General features: G+C 37.1%; 1 protein-coding gene across 1 annotated transcript; it reads right to left on the reverse strand.

Annotated features, from left to right (window-relative positions):
• Positions 1 to 16953: 16953 nt before the first annotated feature.
• LOC124849118 (uncharacterized) lies at positions 16954 to 17451 on the reverse strand. The gene has a single exon (XM_047326991.2). The coding sequence runs from the start codon at positions 17449 to 17451 to the stop codon at positions 16954 to 16956; it is 498 nt and encodes a 165-aa protein (XP_047182947.2).
• Positions 17452 to 18938: the final 1487 nt, after the last annotated feature.

The raw sequence follows: 18938 nt of genomic DNA on the forward strand, positions 1-18938 counted from the left end.
CCCTATCTAGAGGCTTGAGCCTCGGAAAATCGACGTCCACCGCCCGGGCGCCCTCATAGGCTGCCCAAGCATCAGACACCGAAGCTTGGGCGACCAATTGAAGGCTCAAGCCCTACATGAGGATCGTCCACCGCCCGGGCGTCGTGCGTCACAGATCCGACCCAGTTTTTGCTCTGTTTCGACTGCTTTGGACCGGGCCCTATTTCTACTCTTTTCTGACTTTATTTAAAGGACCCAAGCACTCTATGTTTTGTATCTTTGGCTGGAGCAACACAACAACACACTCTTCTACTCTCTGAAGGCAGATCTAGAGGCAGGAGCTTCCTCTTCTACTTTTAGGGTTTCACTATCTCATGCTTTTCCATTATTCATCTAGTTTCTCCATGTCTATGGGGAACTAAACTCTGTTTGTTGTTGGGGAATGATGTAACCTTGTGAACTCTCATGTATTTGATTTGATTCTTAATCATATATTTTTTTTTCATTAATTGTTAGGGAATTCTTCTGTTTCAATGCTTGCTCTATTTAACTCATTTAGTAGCATGATCTATGAATTGCATGAGTGTAGCTAACGTTTTAAAATACCGTTATCTGTGATGTAATTTTGATTCTAAATGCACCCTTTTTGACTTAGAAACTTACTTTGACTCATGTTTTTGCTTTAGTTTTGTGAATAAGAGAGTTGATGTTATACTTGATGATTTTATCACCAAATTCCCTTGATTTTGTAGGCTATTGGAATGATTTGAAGGAAAAGTTAAAGTACCAAATAGTTGGAATGTAGAAAAGTCAACCAGAGTGAAGAAAAGTCAACTAGAAAAGTCAACTGCGAAGCTTGGGCGCCAAAAATCGACGTCCACTGCCTGGGCGCCCGAGCGTCGTGCGTCGTGGATTAGGCCCAGTTTTTGCTCTGTTTCGACTCTTTTGGACTGGGGCTTGTTTCTACTCTTTTCTGACTCTATTAAAGGATCTCGGCGCTCTAGGTTTGGTATCTCTGGGTGGAGCAACACAACAACACACTCTTCTACTCTCTGATGGCGGATCTGGACCTACGGGTATTACTATCTCATGTTTTTCCATTGTACATCTAGTTTCTCCATGTCTATGGGTGACGGGGCTGTCGCGGCCCAAGCAAACTTGATGTGCATTAAAAATGCAGTATAGTGCTAGGAAGTGATTCCTAGGTCGTCTCTCAAGGACCAAATGTGGTTCAATACTTAGGTCAAACACGTAGTGGGTGGGGGGGGGGGGTTTAAAGTGTTTTTGCAAGGAAAATTAAACTAAATTAAAATGGAAATTAAACATAACTAAACAGAACCGAAAGCATTGAAATAAATGTGCAAAACAGTAAAGCTGAACGGTGTTCTTCACAGAGCCGAACGGTCCTATTCACAAGGCCGACCGGTTCTAACAACAAGCGTGTTAGAGATCGAACGACTATGTTCCTAGGCCGAACGGTCCTGACAAGGAGACCGAACAGTCCTAACAAGGAGACAGAACGGTCGTTTATAACCACGAACAAATCGAACGGTCCTACACAGAAGTGTATGACCGAACGGTATTAAAATTATTGAAACAGAACGTTGCAGAATGCAGAAATGCAAAAATGAAATTACAGAAACGTAGGAGGGAAACCTAAGGCGCAACAGTACTGGAAATGAACATTAAATCTGAATGGAAATGCACAACGAAAATGAAAGCTAGAATGCAAAAATCAAATGGAAAACAAAATAGAACATGGATTCAAAAGTGCTGTAATGAAAACGGAATATCTAAAGCTAGAATCTAAAGTGAGAGAACGTAAATGCAAGTGCTGTAAATGGAAATGGAAGATCAGAAACTGTAACACAAATGCAATTTAATTAAAATGAGTTCATACATTCATTGAAAAGTAAAGAAAACAAAACCTAAAACCTCCCCCAAGGGGGAGAAGAGGAAGAACCAAGCTTGCAATCCTAGAGATGAAAATGTAAGTGGCGGCTGTCCCCCCTCTCAAGTGAGAGTGATTTTAGGGTATATAAACCCCAAATTACAAAACTGCCCTTCTAATGGGCTTATCCTTCAAAATGACCTAAAACTGGGCCCAAAGTCCTAAGGTTTGATCCAATGCCCTTCTAAAACGAAATTAAACTACACTACTGATGTGGCCACCCTCTTGAAGTCCCAGAATGTGCTTCCAACACTACTGCTGAGTTTTTCTGGTTACTGCATCTGACCGTTTGGTCCTTAAGGGCTCAGACCGATCGGTTAAGAAGGGCTCAGACAGTACTATGCATTGTTCACAAGACCGTTCGGTCATCCACTCTCAGACAACAGCTGTTTGTCATTCGGTTCATTAGTGTTCGGCCATTCTGTGTAAGCTTTCACAGACCGTTCGGGTCTGTGATGCTCAGCCATTCAATTGACAGTGCTCAGCTGGTATGTGACCGTTCGGTTTGTAGTGCTCGGCCACTTGGTTCAGGCTTGCAACAACCGTTCGATCAAGGCTTCAGTAAATCGTTTGGTCAATTCTTCAACCGACCGTAAGGTTCTGAGCAATACTTCCAAATCTTTTCTCAACCTCAAACATTGATTGTCTTGCATATAATGATTGAAATAAGTAAGCCCAAATAATTCAAATTAATTAAAATAAGAATTTGTCTTGAAATTAAGCCCAAATAGTGAAAATGCAACAATAATTGAGAATTATGCACAATTCACTAACAAAATATGGTGCGAAAAGCTAATTGAGTGATACAAAATAGTGACTCATGAAAATAGATCACACTTAGTCTTTTGCACTCCTGGGCAGAATCAAGACGCTGAACAGGGAACCATTCTAAGTACATCAAGAGTGTGACACAATCTTTAGGAAACAAAAAGAAAAAGACACCAAAGACACAAAGCAAATTTACAGAATCCTCAATGATTCTGGAAAAAGAAAAGGAGTAGACAACGTCCATCACAAAGGTATCAGAGAAAGCAGATACTCATTGAAATCATTCAAGCAATTCAAAACATGGCAAAATAATGAATCAACTTAAGAGGTGAATCAAAAGCAACAGAACCTCATAGATGCACTATCACTGTTTCTCTCAAGTGTCTAGGGTAAAAAGAATTTTAACTCAATGCACTCAAGAAAGCAAGCAACAACAAACTTGGCAAGCCTCTAATATCAACACTCAAAACATATGCATGTTCAAATCAAAAGGTCTTTTATGGATGTAATGGGGCCAAGAACAAGGGAGGATAAAATATGGATGAGAAGTTACAAACCGAAAGAAATAGAGAGCAATGGGGAACAAGTGTAAACACAGTCAAATCACACCCAAACCTCTAATTCAATCCTCTTCTTGACTCCATTATTCACAATTTTGTTTTTCATTTTTCTCTATTTTTTTTCTTTCTTTTCTCATCTTGTCTCTTTTTTTTTTCTTTTCTCTCTATTTAGGACATGACTGTAAGAGACAAGATACACAATATCTTTACAAAAAGCAAAACAAGAAAAGGAACCAACTAGCGAATTCATATAAATCCCCAGGGAGACTACACTTGTTCCCAAAACACTTCCAAAGCTCCAAAATTCCTAAGGTTAAGGTAATCATGGTTTTTCACTTAAGGGTGATTAATGAACTTGAAAACAAAGAACAGGGGAAAAGCATAGGCTCAAAGGGTTTATCAAAGGATCAAAACAAGGGAGGCTTATTTGGCTAGAGAGGCTCAAGAACAAACTGCCTTTATCACTTTCAAACATGCATATCCATCAAGAATTATCAAAAAGGGTCAAGCCAAGGCATATGTGCAAGCAATCAAGAGATACATCACACAAGAAAGAACATAAAGTGGCTCAAATCTCACATAGGGTATTTGTCACAATCAATTCAACCTCTTAAACATCATAATCATCTTCCCACGCAAAGAAAAACAAGAGTTTCAAACCATAAGTATCAATCAAGTGAAGTGAAGGACGAGTCTACAACTTAAACAAAATCCAGAAATGAAGAGAATCATGCAAAACTGTATACAAGACACGACATAAACAACCTAAAGCAGAAAAAAAATTTAACAAAGAAAACAAAAACTAACAAAGAAAAATCAAAATCTCCCCCAATAGACCACACTTAAACTACACGGTGTCCTCAATGTGTCATAAGCATAATATTAGAAATCAAAACAGTGAACAGATCATGGACAAGTGCAATAAAAGTAGGGAAAGAGGGAGAAGGAAATAGAAAACTCCCCTCGGTTAGGGTGGAAGCTGCCAATTTTGGACTATCAGGGAGATGTCTTCCACCATTGGATCCAACAAGGAAGTTTTGAGGAAGAACTGCTTCATCCTCCAGATTTGATCGAGAAGGGAAATGCCTTCCCCAACTAGATCTAAGAAGTGATTATTGATGAACGGGTTTAGCCGATGCCTATTGATCTTCAAATTGTTGTGTATGTAAGCACCTTTGTCTTCCACTGTGGGTGCATGTTGGTCAAATTCATGTGTACCTCCTGCAATAGGGTTAGTGCAATGTGGTTCCAAAGAAATGACATGCAGGGGTATAACACCCAATCCCAATGTAACAGGCTGAACCTCAGATATACCCTCAAAACATGAATCAAGTTCAAATTTAGAAGCAATATCAACAACAGACTCAGATTCATGTTTAGTGCATGGAGAATAAACATTCAGATGTGATAGCAAAAAGTGGTTCTCATCATGCAAAGAGGGAGAATTAAAAGCATGCTCATCAACAATACAATCATCAACATACCTATCAACTGCATAATCATGAACAACATAATCATCAACAACATAATCAAACTGAGGTATGTTTACCTCCACTTCCCTAAAGATTGATTGAGTGGTGGAAGATGAAAGTGGTCTACCTAGCTCAAAAGTGTTGCTCAAACCTGCCTGGTCCTCCAATTCTTCATTAGTCTCCTTAGGTGCAAGAGTAGGATCATAGGAAGGTGGGAAAGTAGGTGGCACAGTGAGCACATGACTCTGGTTCCCATCTCCTATGTTGATGGCATTGACATCTTTAAATGATTTCTGATTAAGCTGTGTGGCCATTTGCCCCATCTGATCAGTCAAACTCTGAATAGATGCTCTGGTCTCTTGCATGAACTGAATGTTCTGCATGACCATCTTCCTCAATAACTCCTCTAATGTAGGCTTAGAAGTAGAAGGTTGAGGAGCTATTTGGGCAGGAGCATCATGTTGCTGACTCTGGTATTGCTGGACTGGTGAAGGCATACAAGAGCTTTGGAATGATGGTTCTTGATATTGATTCTGAGGAGTACCATACCATCCCAAGTTAGGATCATTCCATCCAGGATCATTGTTGTACCCATACTGAGCAGGGAAGAATTCATCCAGAAATAGATGCTTAAGATCTTCCCAATAAGTTATAGATCCGTGAGGAAGAGAATAAACCCAATCCTTTGTTGCTCCTTGTAATGAGTGCGTAAATGCCCTTTAGAAAATGTGATCATCCAGGACATGTGGAGGTTTCATCGTAGAGCAAATGAGATGGAACTTCTCCAAATGTTTATGTGGGCATTCACCTGCAAAACCATGAAACTCGGGCAACAAATGTATCAGTCTAGTGTTGAAAATGCAATGAACATCATCCTCATCTGATGTAACCGGCTCCCAATGAGCACTCTCACGAGTGGGAGGATGGGTCATATTGTTCTCAACATAGAAATTAGCATGAGAACCATAATCAGAGTAACATGCAGAAGGAGAATCATAATTATAGGCACAGGCAGAAGAAGCAGTATTCACATAATCAAAATAGGTAAACATGGAGAAAGAAGGAAAAAGGAAAAATGCAATGAAAATATGCAACTAAAACTATCTAAATGCAACACACATGACAGCACACACAAAATAGAAGAACATACTCACAACACAAGACAAAACAAAACATACACTAACACAACAAAAGACCTAAGATCGAACCGTTGGTACCCGGCAATGGCGCCAAAATTTGCTTGGGCCGCCAAAATTTGATGGGGCTGTCGCGGCCCAAGCAAATTTGATGTGCATTAAAAATGCAATACAATGCTAGGAAGTGACTCCTAGGTCGTCTCTCAAGGACCAAATGTGGTTCAAGACTTAGGTCAAACACGCAGTAGGGGGGGTTTGAAAGTGTTTTTGCAAGGAAAATTAAACTAAATTAAACTGGAAATCAAACATAACTAAACAGAACCGAAAGCATTGAAATAAATGTGCAAAACAGTAAAGCCGAACGATGTTCTTCACAGAGTCGAACGGTCCTATTCACAAGGCCGAACGGTTCTAATAGCAAGCGTGTTAGAGATCGAACGACTATGTTCCTAGGCCGAACGATCCTGAAGAGGAGACCGAACGGTCGTTTATAACCAACACGAACAGACCGAACGGTCCTACACAGAAGTGTATGATCCTACGGTATTAAAATTATTGAAACAGAACGTTGCAGAATGCAGAAACGCAGAAATGAAATTACAGAAATGCAGGAGAGAAACCTAAGGCACAACAGTACTGGAAATGAACATTAAATCTGAATGGAAATGCACAACGAAAATGAAAGCTAGAATGCAAAAATCAAATGGAAAACAAAATAGAACATGGATTCAAAAGTGTTGTAATGAAAACAGAATATCTGAAGCTAGAATCTAAAGTGAGAGAACGTAAATGCAAGTGCTGTAAATTGAAATGGAAGATCAGAAACTGTAACACAAATGCAATTTAATTAAAATGAGTTCATACATTCATTGAAAAGTAACGAAAACAAAACCTAAAACCTCCCCAAGGAGAAGAGTGATTTTAGGGTATATAAACCCCAAATTACAAAACTGCCCTTCTAATGGGCTTATCCTTCAAAATGACCTAAAACTGGGCCCAAAGTCCTAAGGTTTGATCCAATGCCCTTCTAAAACGAAATTAAACTACACTACTGACGTGGCCACCCTCTTGAAGTCCCAGAATGTGCTTCCAACACTGTTGTTGAGTTTCTCTGGTTACTGCATCTGACCGTTCGGTCCTTAAGGGCTCAGACCGATCGGTTAAGAAGGACTCAGACAGTACTATGCAGTGTTCACAAGACCGTTCGGTCATCCACTCTCAGACAACAGTTGTTTGTCGTTCGATTCATTAGTGTTCGACCATTCTGTGTAAGCTTTCATAGACCGTTCGGCTCTTTGATGCTCGACCATTCTGTCGACAATGCTCAGCTGGTATCTGACCGTTCGGTTTGTAGTGCTCGGCCACTTGGTTGAGGCTTGCAAGAGTCGTTCGGTCAAGGCTTCAGCAAACCGTTCGGTCAATTCTTCAACTGACCGTTTGGTTCTGAGCAATACTTCCAAATCTTTAATGATTGAAATAATTAAGCCCAAATAATTCAAATTAATTAAAATAAGAATTAGTCTTGAAATTAAGCCCAAATAGTGAAAATGTAACAATAATTGAGAATTATGCACAATTCACTAACAAAATATGGTGCGAAAAGCTAAGTGAGTGATACAAAATAGTGACTCATCAATGGGGAACTAAACTCTATTTGATGTTGGGGAATGATGTAACCTCGTGAACTCTCATGTATTTGAATTGATTCTTAATCATATATTCTTTATTCATTAATTGCTAGGGAATTCATCTGTTTCAATGCTTGCTCTATTTAACTCATTTAGTTGGCATGATTTATGAATTGCATGAGTGTTGGGAGGTTCCTTACAATTTAGGTTCTTGTTGAATTCTCCCAAGGGTAATATTTCTCAGGGATGAGGGTATGAGTACTTGGTCGTCTTAAGCTCTTGATCTTCAGACTTAATTTTCTAGGAACGCTAAGAATTGCACGAATTAGGAATTAAGGCAGGCTTATTGCGCCAAGGGATTGGGTTCTAAGTACTTTAGTGAGTGAGGTTAACATTAATGCATAAAGAGGAATTCTTATATACATGAGAGGGAACTTGGTGAAATCTAACCCCAGCAACATATTCATCTCATATTAAACAACATCCGTTCATCTTTGTGTTACTCTACTATTGATCAATTTGCATTCATATTTAATTTTCTGTCTTTGCATTTTAAACCAATGATATCGTTTCTTTTAAGTCTTAATTAATTGAGTTATCACGCAATTGTTTAGTGCCAAGAGTCTTCTGGGATACGATACTTGGTCTTACCATTTTATATTACTTGTGCGATTTGGTACACTTGCCGATCCATCAACAAGTTTCTGGTTTCGTTTCTGGAGATCAAAAATATTGTCAACAAGTGCCGGGAGGTTCCTTACAATTCATGTTCTTGTTGAATTCTCCCAAGGGTAGTATTTCTCAGGGATGAGGGTATGAGTACTTGGTCGTCTTAAGCTCTTGATCTTCAGACTTAATTTTCTAGGAACGCTAGGAATTGCACGAACTAGGAATTAAAGCAGGCTTATTGCGCCGAGGGATCGGGTTCTAAGTAATTTAGTGAGTGACGTTAACATTAATGTAAAACGAAGAATTCTTATATACATGAGAGTAAACTTGGTGAAATCAAACCCTAACAGCATAATCATCTCATTTTATAAATAACCTACGTTTATTGTTGTGTTCTTTGCTATTGATCAATTGCATTCATATTTAATTTTTTGTCCTTTCATTTGAAACCAGTGATCTCTTTTTACTTAAGTCTTAATTAATCGAGTTATCACACAACTGTTTAGTGCCGAGAGTCTTCTAGGATATGATACTTGGTCTTACCATTTTATATTACTTGTGCGATTTGGTACACTTGCCAATCCATCAACAATTATATGAGAACATGTTTGTGTTGTGTTGATCACTGAAATTCACTATGTTATATATGTGAGATTTAATGTGTGATTGCATGAAAATTGTTTTGGAAAAGAAAAACCACATGCACTTTAGTTGAACTTAAATTGTGTAGCAAAACAGCAGTTTTAACTCGACTTCATTATGAAGTAAGTCGATTAAAACTTGTGGCTTTGCACAAACTTTTTTAAAGTGTGCTGTGAGAATTTTTTGAAGAGAAAGTTTTTCAAAACTATGTTTTTAACTGTTACATAGTCGACTATGTGCGCAATCCATTCGATTAAGTTTGTTATTTTTTGAAATTCTGTTAATGTTTGTCTTAAAGTGTCTAATGACTATATTTTTAAATATGTTTGACCAAGCATTAATTGTGAATCAAATGCATTAATTGCGTAATCAATTAATTGCTATAATTGCTACTAACTGTTATAACTATCATGACTGTATTCGACTTCATTAGTGGCAAAGTTGACTGAAGAGCGTCAGAATTGTGAAAAGCTATATATTGACGCAAATTTGAATTCTGTAAGAAGTTTTGAGAATCAAATGAATTGTGTGATAATTTTCAGATTAGTGTTGTCTTACAGATTTGGGAAAAGCTCCAAGAACTCTTAAAGAAGATCATGGTGTTCATCTTTGGAGATAGCTTGAAGAGCAAGGATTGTGTGCTTTTACTGTCTGATCAAATATGCACTGAAGGTGCCTGTTTTGGTGATCAGGAATTCAATCTTGTGAAGATTGGTGTTGTTGCCCTGTTGCTGGTGAAAACTATGCTTTTTGGAAAATTAGGATGCAAATCTTTCTTGAATTCGTGGACAAAGGTGTTTGGGGTGCGATCATAAATGGTCCATATGAACCCACTCATGTTTTGAATGGAAAAGTTGTTTTGAAATTTTTTTCTGAGTGGACTCAAGATAAGAATCGCAGAGCACAGTATGATGTTAAAGCTAGGAATGTAATAGCCTTAACATTAACAATGGATGAATTTTTCAGGATATCACAATGCAAGACAACAAAAGAAATGTGGGAAGTATTGGAGGTAACTCATGAAGGAACAAATGAGGTGAAAAGAGCCAGAAAAAATTCACTCATTCAGGAGTACAAATTATTCAGAATGAAAGCAGGGGAGACAATCTATGAAGTCTAAAAAAGATTCACACACATTGTCAACCATCTTATTTGATAAGGAAGAAATCAACATTAAAATTTTTAAAAGCCTCAATAGAAGCTGGCAGCCGAAAGTTACTGCTATATCAGAATCAAGAGATCTGACCAGCATGAACATGGCAACGTTGTTTGGAAAACTCAGAGAGCATGAGTTAGAACTTGGAAGGCTGAAGGAGGATGAAGAAATTGAAGAAAAAAAATCAATAGCCCTCAAAGCCACAAGCCGAAAAACTTCAAAGACTACTAAACCAGAATCTGACTCATAGACTGATCTGCATGACAAAGAATTGATGAGTATGGTGGTAAGAAAATTCAATCGTTTTATGAAAAATAATAGTTATTCCACTAACAATGCAGATTTCTCAAGAGGAAGAAAGGAGTCTAAAACCACTACCATTCAATGCTATGAATGTGGAAAAGAAGGACATATCAAGCCTGAGTGTCCAAATCTGAAAGCCAAGCAGAAAGGGAACAAAAGATTTGTTCAAGAGAAAAGCAGGAAACAAAAGAGTGCATATATTGCTTGGGAAAACATTGATTCAGATTCTTCAAGTGATGAAGACTAATATGTTGAAGAAGAATCCAACATCTGCTTCATGGCTGGATCTGCAATCAATGATTATGACAGTGATGAGGAATTCGAAAATAAATCTGTAGAAGTCCAATGTGACATGCTGCGTGATGCATTTCAAGAGGTTCATGCAGAGGCTGTGCGATTGCAATATAAGGTCAAGCGATTTATATCTGAAAGAAGAGACTTTGTGCACAGAATCAACAATCTGGTTGAGGAGAATGAAAGACTGGAAAAGAAATTAAATGATGCATTAGTCTGCAAAGAAGAGTGATGCTGAGTCAAAACATGTTGAAAAAGAATGCTAGAATTGTCCTATATTTGTTCAAAAGGTTCATTACTTGACCTGCACGTTAGCAAAATTCACACAGGGCAGGGACAATTTAGATGTTGTACTGAAGGCCTCTGGAAGAGCTGTATTCAGACAAGGCATTGGCTACAAAGCTCAAAGTAATAGAATAGATACAAAAAAATTTGCAGATATTAGTAAGCCTTTTACACATGCATGTTTTTACCCTAATAACATAGGGAACACTGTTAGAAACTATTACTACAGAAAGGTTGGAGTTCCAAAAGGGAAATATAAGTGGATTGCCAAGGAACATCTATCTGCAACTAACCAGACTGGACCCAAGTTCCAATGGGTACCAACATCGAAAAATTTAAGTTGTTTTGCAGGAAAGTAGATACAATGAAAATGTAGAACTCAAGGATGAACTAACTGGATGATATCAAAGTTCTTGAATATCTACAAGTGGTAACAATTATTTTATCACTGCATCATGTATAACATTTGTTTGAATGATTGCTTATTGAAAGTATGATTGATGATTGATTGAATGAGATTGCTTTCTGTGAAAATTCAATAGCACGATTTTTAATCGAATTGATTAAGTGTATAGTCAACTATGCTTAGTGATATAAGTGTTTTTTTAATGTTTTGTCATACTTAAGTCAACTTTAAGTTTAACAAAACCGATTAGATATCTATGTTTTAAGGCTTTCTATGTTTGAAAATTTGAATGGGCCTATTTAAGTATATCCTAGTTCGCGCCTTTATATATGTATGCTTATCTTAAGTATGTTTCACACAAGCTACACAAAACCTTGTTTCTATTAAAGAGTCTCTACATTCTATACAAAATTCTGCAAGATGGTCGCTTCATCTTCACGACCAGGGAAGCGCTTTGCATCTTATAGAAGAGAAGCTGATCCTTTTGGGTGGTTCAGTGATGACGATTAACGCACTGATTTCATATGCGAATGGAGGTACAAAGAAGTGATTAGACAGAAGTGTTTAAGTATTTCGTTTTTCCGGAGTGAAGGCTTCTTATTTCAAGAATGGTTTGAGAAAGCTGGTATGACAAAATTTGTTGAAATTCAAGGGGACTGTTATCCAAACCTTGTGAAGGTATTCTACTCTAATTTGAAAAAGAAGGGAAATTGTCTCACATCCAGAGTAAAGGGTGTGAAGATAAGTATTTATTATTCCATCTGGAAGTATGTAGTGGGATTTCAACCAGAAGGACTGAATGCACATCATGGGATACCAGGATTCTACAATACTGATATCAACAATAACTTCTTGAAAAATCCTATCATGGTAGGGAAATATGAATCCTTTGATATTAAGAATTTATGCAAAGAAGAATGCTTATGCGCATGCATGATCACCTGGATTCTACTTCCAAGGGGTGAGGATCGATCCATATTGAATGGTGAAGATGTGTACCTGCTTTATGCATTGCAAACTAGTACTCAAACGGATTGGTCTTTGGTGATAAGTGATTATATGTTAAAGTTTGCGAAACAAAAGAAGTATCATCTACCATATGAAGTGTTCATAAGTAAAATTTTGAGAATGCAGAATGTGGATATCACACATGAAAGAACAATTTGCTGCAATAAGAAGAATGTTTTAGAAGAGTTGTTCTTAGACTCTGTGGGTTTCCGAAAAGGAAAGGAAGGCTAGATATTCAAGGATGAGTACATTCCTGGTATTGATGAAATGAATCCTATAAATATTGATTCATCAAGATATGAATTTTGGCCTCAAACAAGATTTGAAGAATTTGTGGATGAAAGATTCAAAAGACTTGACGAGAAAATGATGATGCCTCAAAGATCATTCAATGAGCTGCATCGGAAGATTGACTATGCACTGAGAATAAATGTTTTTGGAGATACTTCTATTTATGATTTTGAAAGTGGAAAGAACAGTGCTGAAGAAAAGATTATAGGGTCATCTGAAACACAATAGGGGTCTTGTGTTTACAGTCTAGTGTCATACATTTTGATTGTCTTGTGTTTAGGTTGTGTGTTTCTAGATACTTGCTTATTGTTTTGTGTGTTAGTTTGTAGTTGACTTCTTATGCCATATTGTGTTTTGGTTATCTGATTGTAATTACAGATCAATATTAATGAAATCATATATTTTGTTTGTCATAAATCAGTACTATAATCGTGACTTAATCTGATTATAATCAATTGTGTTATGTATGAAGTTGAATGTATTATTGATTATTGTTGCATTCATACATTTACACATGCATATTATAATTGTAGTAATTCTTGCATTAATATGATTCTAAAATGCTTGATCTGGAAAGGATCTTGAAAGGTTTTTGCAGGAACATTGCTTCTGGATAAACAATACTGAAGATTCAACTCTAATAAAAAGCAATGAAGTTGACTATGAATTTAGGACAATCGACTGTGGTGAACAAGGGTTAAAAAATATTCCATGAGTTGGAATATTGTTATCTCTTTATTGATTACATACTATTGATTGTTTCATATCTGTTATATCTCTGTGTTATAATTGATTGAAATGTTTGAGAGATTATACTGAGATTGTTGTATTGATATTGCTATGATATGCTTACATGTTTTCTAACTAATACAAATCTGTCAAATGTCAATAAATGCTCTGTTATATTCTATGAATACTACATTGTGCATCTGGGTTTTGAATATGAAACATGCATAATGACTGGGGGAGCATTACATATTTTTTAGATATTTCACATGCCTATACTTAAGGGGGAGAGTACATTCTTTCTTATGTGATTATCTGTGACAAGGGGAGCATCTGTGTTTGCTTTATGCTTTATTGATGCATCTTTGAAATAATTGATTATCTGAATATCAATACCAGTTTGCATACTTTTTTTCTAATGCCAAAAGGGGGAGAATTATACTGATATATGGATTGATATTTGTTTGATAATCTGTATTGTTGTGTACAACATGGTTGTTTATTAATCATGGTTGTGCATCATCAAAAAAGGGGGAGATTGTTGATAGGGGGAGCACTGGTTTAGCTGAACCTACAATCTCAGAGCTTCTGGTTTTTGATGATGACAACACATAATTAATAACACATGTGTTTATGTGTTACATGTTCATTACTTTCATGATTATGATTATATGAGAACATGTTTGTGTTGTGTTGATCATTGCAATTCACTATGTTATATATGTGAGATTTAATTTGTGATTGCATGAAAATTGTTTTGGAAAAGAAAAACCACATGCACTTTAGTTGAACTTAAATTGTGTAGCAAAACAACAGTTTTAAGTCGACTTCATTATGAAGTAAGTCGATTAAAACTTGTGGCTTTGCACAAACTTTTTCAAAGTGTGCTGTGAGAATTTTATGAAGAGAAAGTTTTTCAAAACTATGATTTTAACTTTTACAAAGTCGACTATGTGCGCAAGCCATTCGACTAAGTTTGTTATGTTTTGAAATTCTGTTAATGCTTGTCTTAAAGTGTCTAACGACTATACTCTTAAATATGTTTGACCAAGCATTAATTGTGAATCAATTGCATTAATTGCGTAATCAATTAATTGCTATAACTGCTACTAACTGTTATAACTATCATGACTGTATTCGATTTCATTAGTGGCAAAGTCAACTGAAGAGTGTCAGAATTGTGAAAAACTATATATTGACGCAAATTTGAATTCTATTAGAAGTTTTGAGAATCTAACGAATTATGTGATAATTTCCAGATTAGTGTTGTCTTATAAATTTGGGAAAAGCTCCAAGAACTCTTAAAGAAGACCGTGGTGTTCATCTTTGGAGATAACTTGAAGAGCAAGGATTATGTGCTTTTACTGTTGTTAACGGTTGAAAATACCGTTATCTGTGATGTAATTTTGATACTAAATACACCCTTTTCTGCTTAGAAACTTGTTTGGAATCATGTTTTTCTGTTAAGTTGTGTGAATAAGAGAGTTGAGGTTGAATTTGATGATTTTATGACTAATTCCCTTTGTTTTGATAGAAAATGTGTTAATATGGAAAGCAGGGATAAAGTGCTAAGGAGATAGAGCTCAAAAAGGTCCTGAAAAAGCACCAGAAGGAAGGAAGATCGAGGCTTGGGCGCCCTTTTTGGAGGCTTGAGCACAGCAAACCACCGCTCACCGCCCGGGCGCCCCTTATGGGGCGCTTAAGCGCCGGATGTATAAGGCTTGGGCGACCTCTACGAGGCTTGAGCATGGAAGACCACCGCTCGCCGCCCAGGCGCCCTAAGTGGGGCACTTGAGCGCCATTCTCTCGGGCTTGGGCTTTGTTTCTGTTTTTTCTTCGCCCTATTTAAAGGACCCAAGCGTCCTAGGTTTTGCATCTCTAGCTGGAGCAGCACAACATCACACTCTTCCACTCTCTGAAGGCGGATTTGGATGCGAAAGCGTCCTTCCTCTACTTTTAGGGTTTTGCTATCTCATGCTTTCCATTATTCATCTAGTTTCTCTATGTGCATGGGGAACTAAACTCTATTTGTTGTTAGGGAATGATGTAACCTTGTGAACTCTCATGTATTTGAATTGATTATTAATTCCATATGTTTTTTCATTAATTGTTAGAGTAATTCATCTGTGCTTATTACATGCTTTGTTTAACTCATTCATCGCATGATTTATGAATTGCATGAGTGCCGGGAGGTTCCTTACAATTCAGGTTCTCGTTGAATTCTCCCAAGAGTAATATTTCTTAAGGATGAGGGTATGAGTCTTGATCATCTTAAACTCTTGATCTTCACATTTAATTGCTTGGAATGCTAGGAATTGCATGAAGTGGTGGTTAAGGACAGGCTTATTCGCCGAGGGATCGGGTTTAGGTGATTTAGTGAGTGACGTTAACATTAATTCATAAAGAAGAATTCTTACATACATGAGAGGGAACTTGGTGAAATCTAACCCTAACAACATACTCATCTCATTATAAACAATATCCGCTCATCTTTGTGTTACTCTGCTAGTGATCAAACTGCATTCATATTTAATTTTCTGTTCTTGCATCTTAAACCACTGATTTCGTTTTATTTAAGTCTTAATTAGTTGAGTCATCACACAACTGTCTAGTGCCGAGAGTCTTCTGGGATACGATACTTGGTCTTACCATTTTATATTAGGCTTAATTACCTACTTAGTCCCCATGTTAGGAGGTAATTTTCTGTTTAGTACCCGGATTTAAAAATGTAGGCATTTGGTACCTATGTTTTGAAATTTGTATCAATTCAATCCTATCCGGTTAACGGCGTTATAATTGATGCTAGAAATTAAGGACGTTAATGAAGATGCATTCAAACATTTGATAGCTATTCCACCCAGGCTATCATTAACGTCCTTAATTTCTCGCATCAATTATAACGCCGTTAACTGGATAGGATTGAATTGATACAAATTTCAAAACATAGGTACCAAATGCCTACATTTTTAAAACTGGGTACTAAACAGAAAATTACCTCCTAACATGGGGACTAAGTAGGTAATTAAGCCTTTATATTACTTGTGCGATTTGGTACACTTGCCAATCCATCAACAGTTCTCAACTTAACTCAAAGTAAATATTTTCAAAAATGGTTTTCAAAACATGTTTAAGGCTCAAGGTTTAAAGGTTAGAACAAATTGTTCTCTTTTCAATGGGCTAGAATCTTGTGTAGGCTAAAAAGAAGGGATAACAAAAGATGACCTTGATCATATGGAACCTGCAAGCAAGTAGTTCAATCACAGAAAATTTAGGCAAAATCATTCATACTTTCAAAGTAATAACACTTATTCACAAAAAAAACTCTGAAGCCCAATCCTCACACAAGCTACTTTCAAGTTCAGAATTCAGATAAACATCCTTCTTAGTATCTCAATTAACTTTTTAACTCAAGCATCTGTTTCATACAAATTGTGAGCTATCACCTGTATATAAGCACATCATGCATCACCTCAACATCAATCAATAGTAGAGCATCATAAAGCAATACTTATCACACAACCAAGCATAATCAAACCATTGTAGCATAGTTAATTCAAGCCAAGTACAATAACCTATACTAAAACATAAACACAAACATAAATTAAAAAGATAAGTTTAGAAAGTTGGGTTGCCTCCCAGTAAGCGCTTCTTTAACGTCACTAGCTTGACACCATTAAGCTCAATCTGGATCAACCAACTCCATAATTGTGGAAAGGTGTTTAACCTCACCACCCAGATAATGCTTGAGACGTTGTCCACTAACTACGCAGCTTCTTTGTGGGTCTTCAGCAGGTAGATCTGTCAACTCAACTGCTCCATGAGGAAGGACATTCTTCATTATAAATGGACCAGACCACTTGGACTTCAACTTTCCAGGGAAAAGTTTTAGTCGTGAATTGAACAATAACACCCGCTGTCCTGGATTAAAGACCTTCTTTACCAGCTTCCTGTCATGATAAAATTTTACCTTTTCTTTGTAATTCTTGGAAGAATCATAAGCATGCAACCGCATCTCTTCAAGCTCAATAATTTGCCTTCTCCTCTTTTCTGCAGTATTAACAGGATCAAAATTCAAGAATTTTAAGGCCCACAGTGCTCGATGCTCCATCTCCACAGGTAGATGACATGCTTTTCCATAAACCATTTGAAAGGGAGATAACCTTATAGTTGTCTTCATTGCCTTTCAATATGCCCAAAGAGCATCATCTAACTTCTTAGACCAATCCTTTCGTGATGAAGCAACTCTCTTCTCCAGAATCCTCTTTATCTCCCTGTTAGAAACTTCAGCTTGCCCGTTTGTCTGTGGATGATAAGGCGTAACTACCTTATGTCTCACACCATAATGCTTGAGTACCTTTGCAAGCTGAGAGTTGCAAAAATGAGATCCTCCATCACTAATGAGTACTCTGGGAGTTCCAAATCGGGAGAAAATTTGCCTTTTCAGAAATTTAATAATAGTGCCAGAATTATTCTTAGGACAAGCTAAGGCTTCAGCCCATTTACTCACATAATCCACTGCCACCAATATGTATTCATATTTGAAGGACAGTGGAAAAGGTCCAATAAAATTGATGCCCCAGCAATCAAAGACTTCAACCTCTAATATGCCTTGCAATGGCATTTCATGACGTCTGGAGATAGTACCAAGCCTTTGACACTTATCACAGTTTCTGACATGATTATAAGCATCTTTAAATAGAGTAGGCAAATAAAACCCTGACTGGAGCACTTTTGCAGCTGTTCTCTCTCCACTAAAAGGCCCCCCGTAAGGTGAATCATGACAATGCCATAGAATTGCTTCCACTTCTTCCTTCGTCACACAACGCCTCAGAAGATTGTCTGCTCCCAAGTTTAAACAAGTACGGATCATCCCAAATAAATTGTTTTGCATCATGCAAAAACTTTTTCCTCTGTTGCCAATTAAGATCTTCTGGGATTACTCCTGCAGCTTTGAAATTAGCCATATCAGCAAACCACGACCTTTGTTGAATATACATGAGTCTTTCATCTGAGAACGACTCCCAGATTTTTGCTTCCTTGCTTGTAACTTCACTATTAACCAACCGAGATAAGTGATCAGCAATTACATTTTCACTTCCTATCTTGTCTCGTATTCCCACATCAAATTCTTGTAACAAAAACACCAATCTAATCAATCGCGGCTTAGAATCCGACTTGGTTAGTAAATACTTTACAGCTACATGATCCGTGTAGATGATCACTTTAGACCCAATAAGATAAGGTCTAAATTTCTCCAAAGAATACACAATAGCAAGAAATTCTTTTTCTGTGGTGGCATAATTCTACTGAGTTTCATTCAAAACCTTGCTTGCATAATAAATAGTGTGAAATACCTTCTCTCTTCTTTGACCAAGAATAACACCTATGCCATAATTGCTGGCATCACACATCAGCTCAAAGCCTTCATTCCAATTTGGATCTACAATTACTGGAGCAGAAATTAATTTCTTCTTCAAAATATCAAATGCCTTAAGGCATTCATCATTCATCACAAATGGCACGTCTTTAACAAGGAGACTACTTAATGGTTTGGCAATCTTTGAACAGTCTTTAATAAATCTTCTATAAAACCCAACATGACCTAAAAAGCTTCTGATTCCTTTCACATTGGTTGCTGGCAGGAGTTTTTCAATGACTTCCACT

Source organism: Vigna umbellata, chromosome 8, assembly GCF_029865625.1.
Source record: "Vigna umbellata cultivar VRB3 chromosome 8, Vumbellata_1.0, whole genome shotgun sequence".
In the NCBI taxonomy this organism is placed as follows: Eukaryota; Viridiplantae; Streptophyta; class Magnoliopsida; order Fabales; family Fabaceae; genus Vigna; species Vigna umbellata.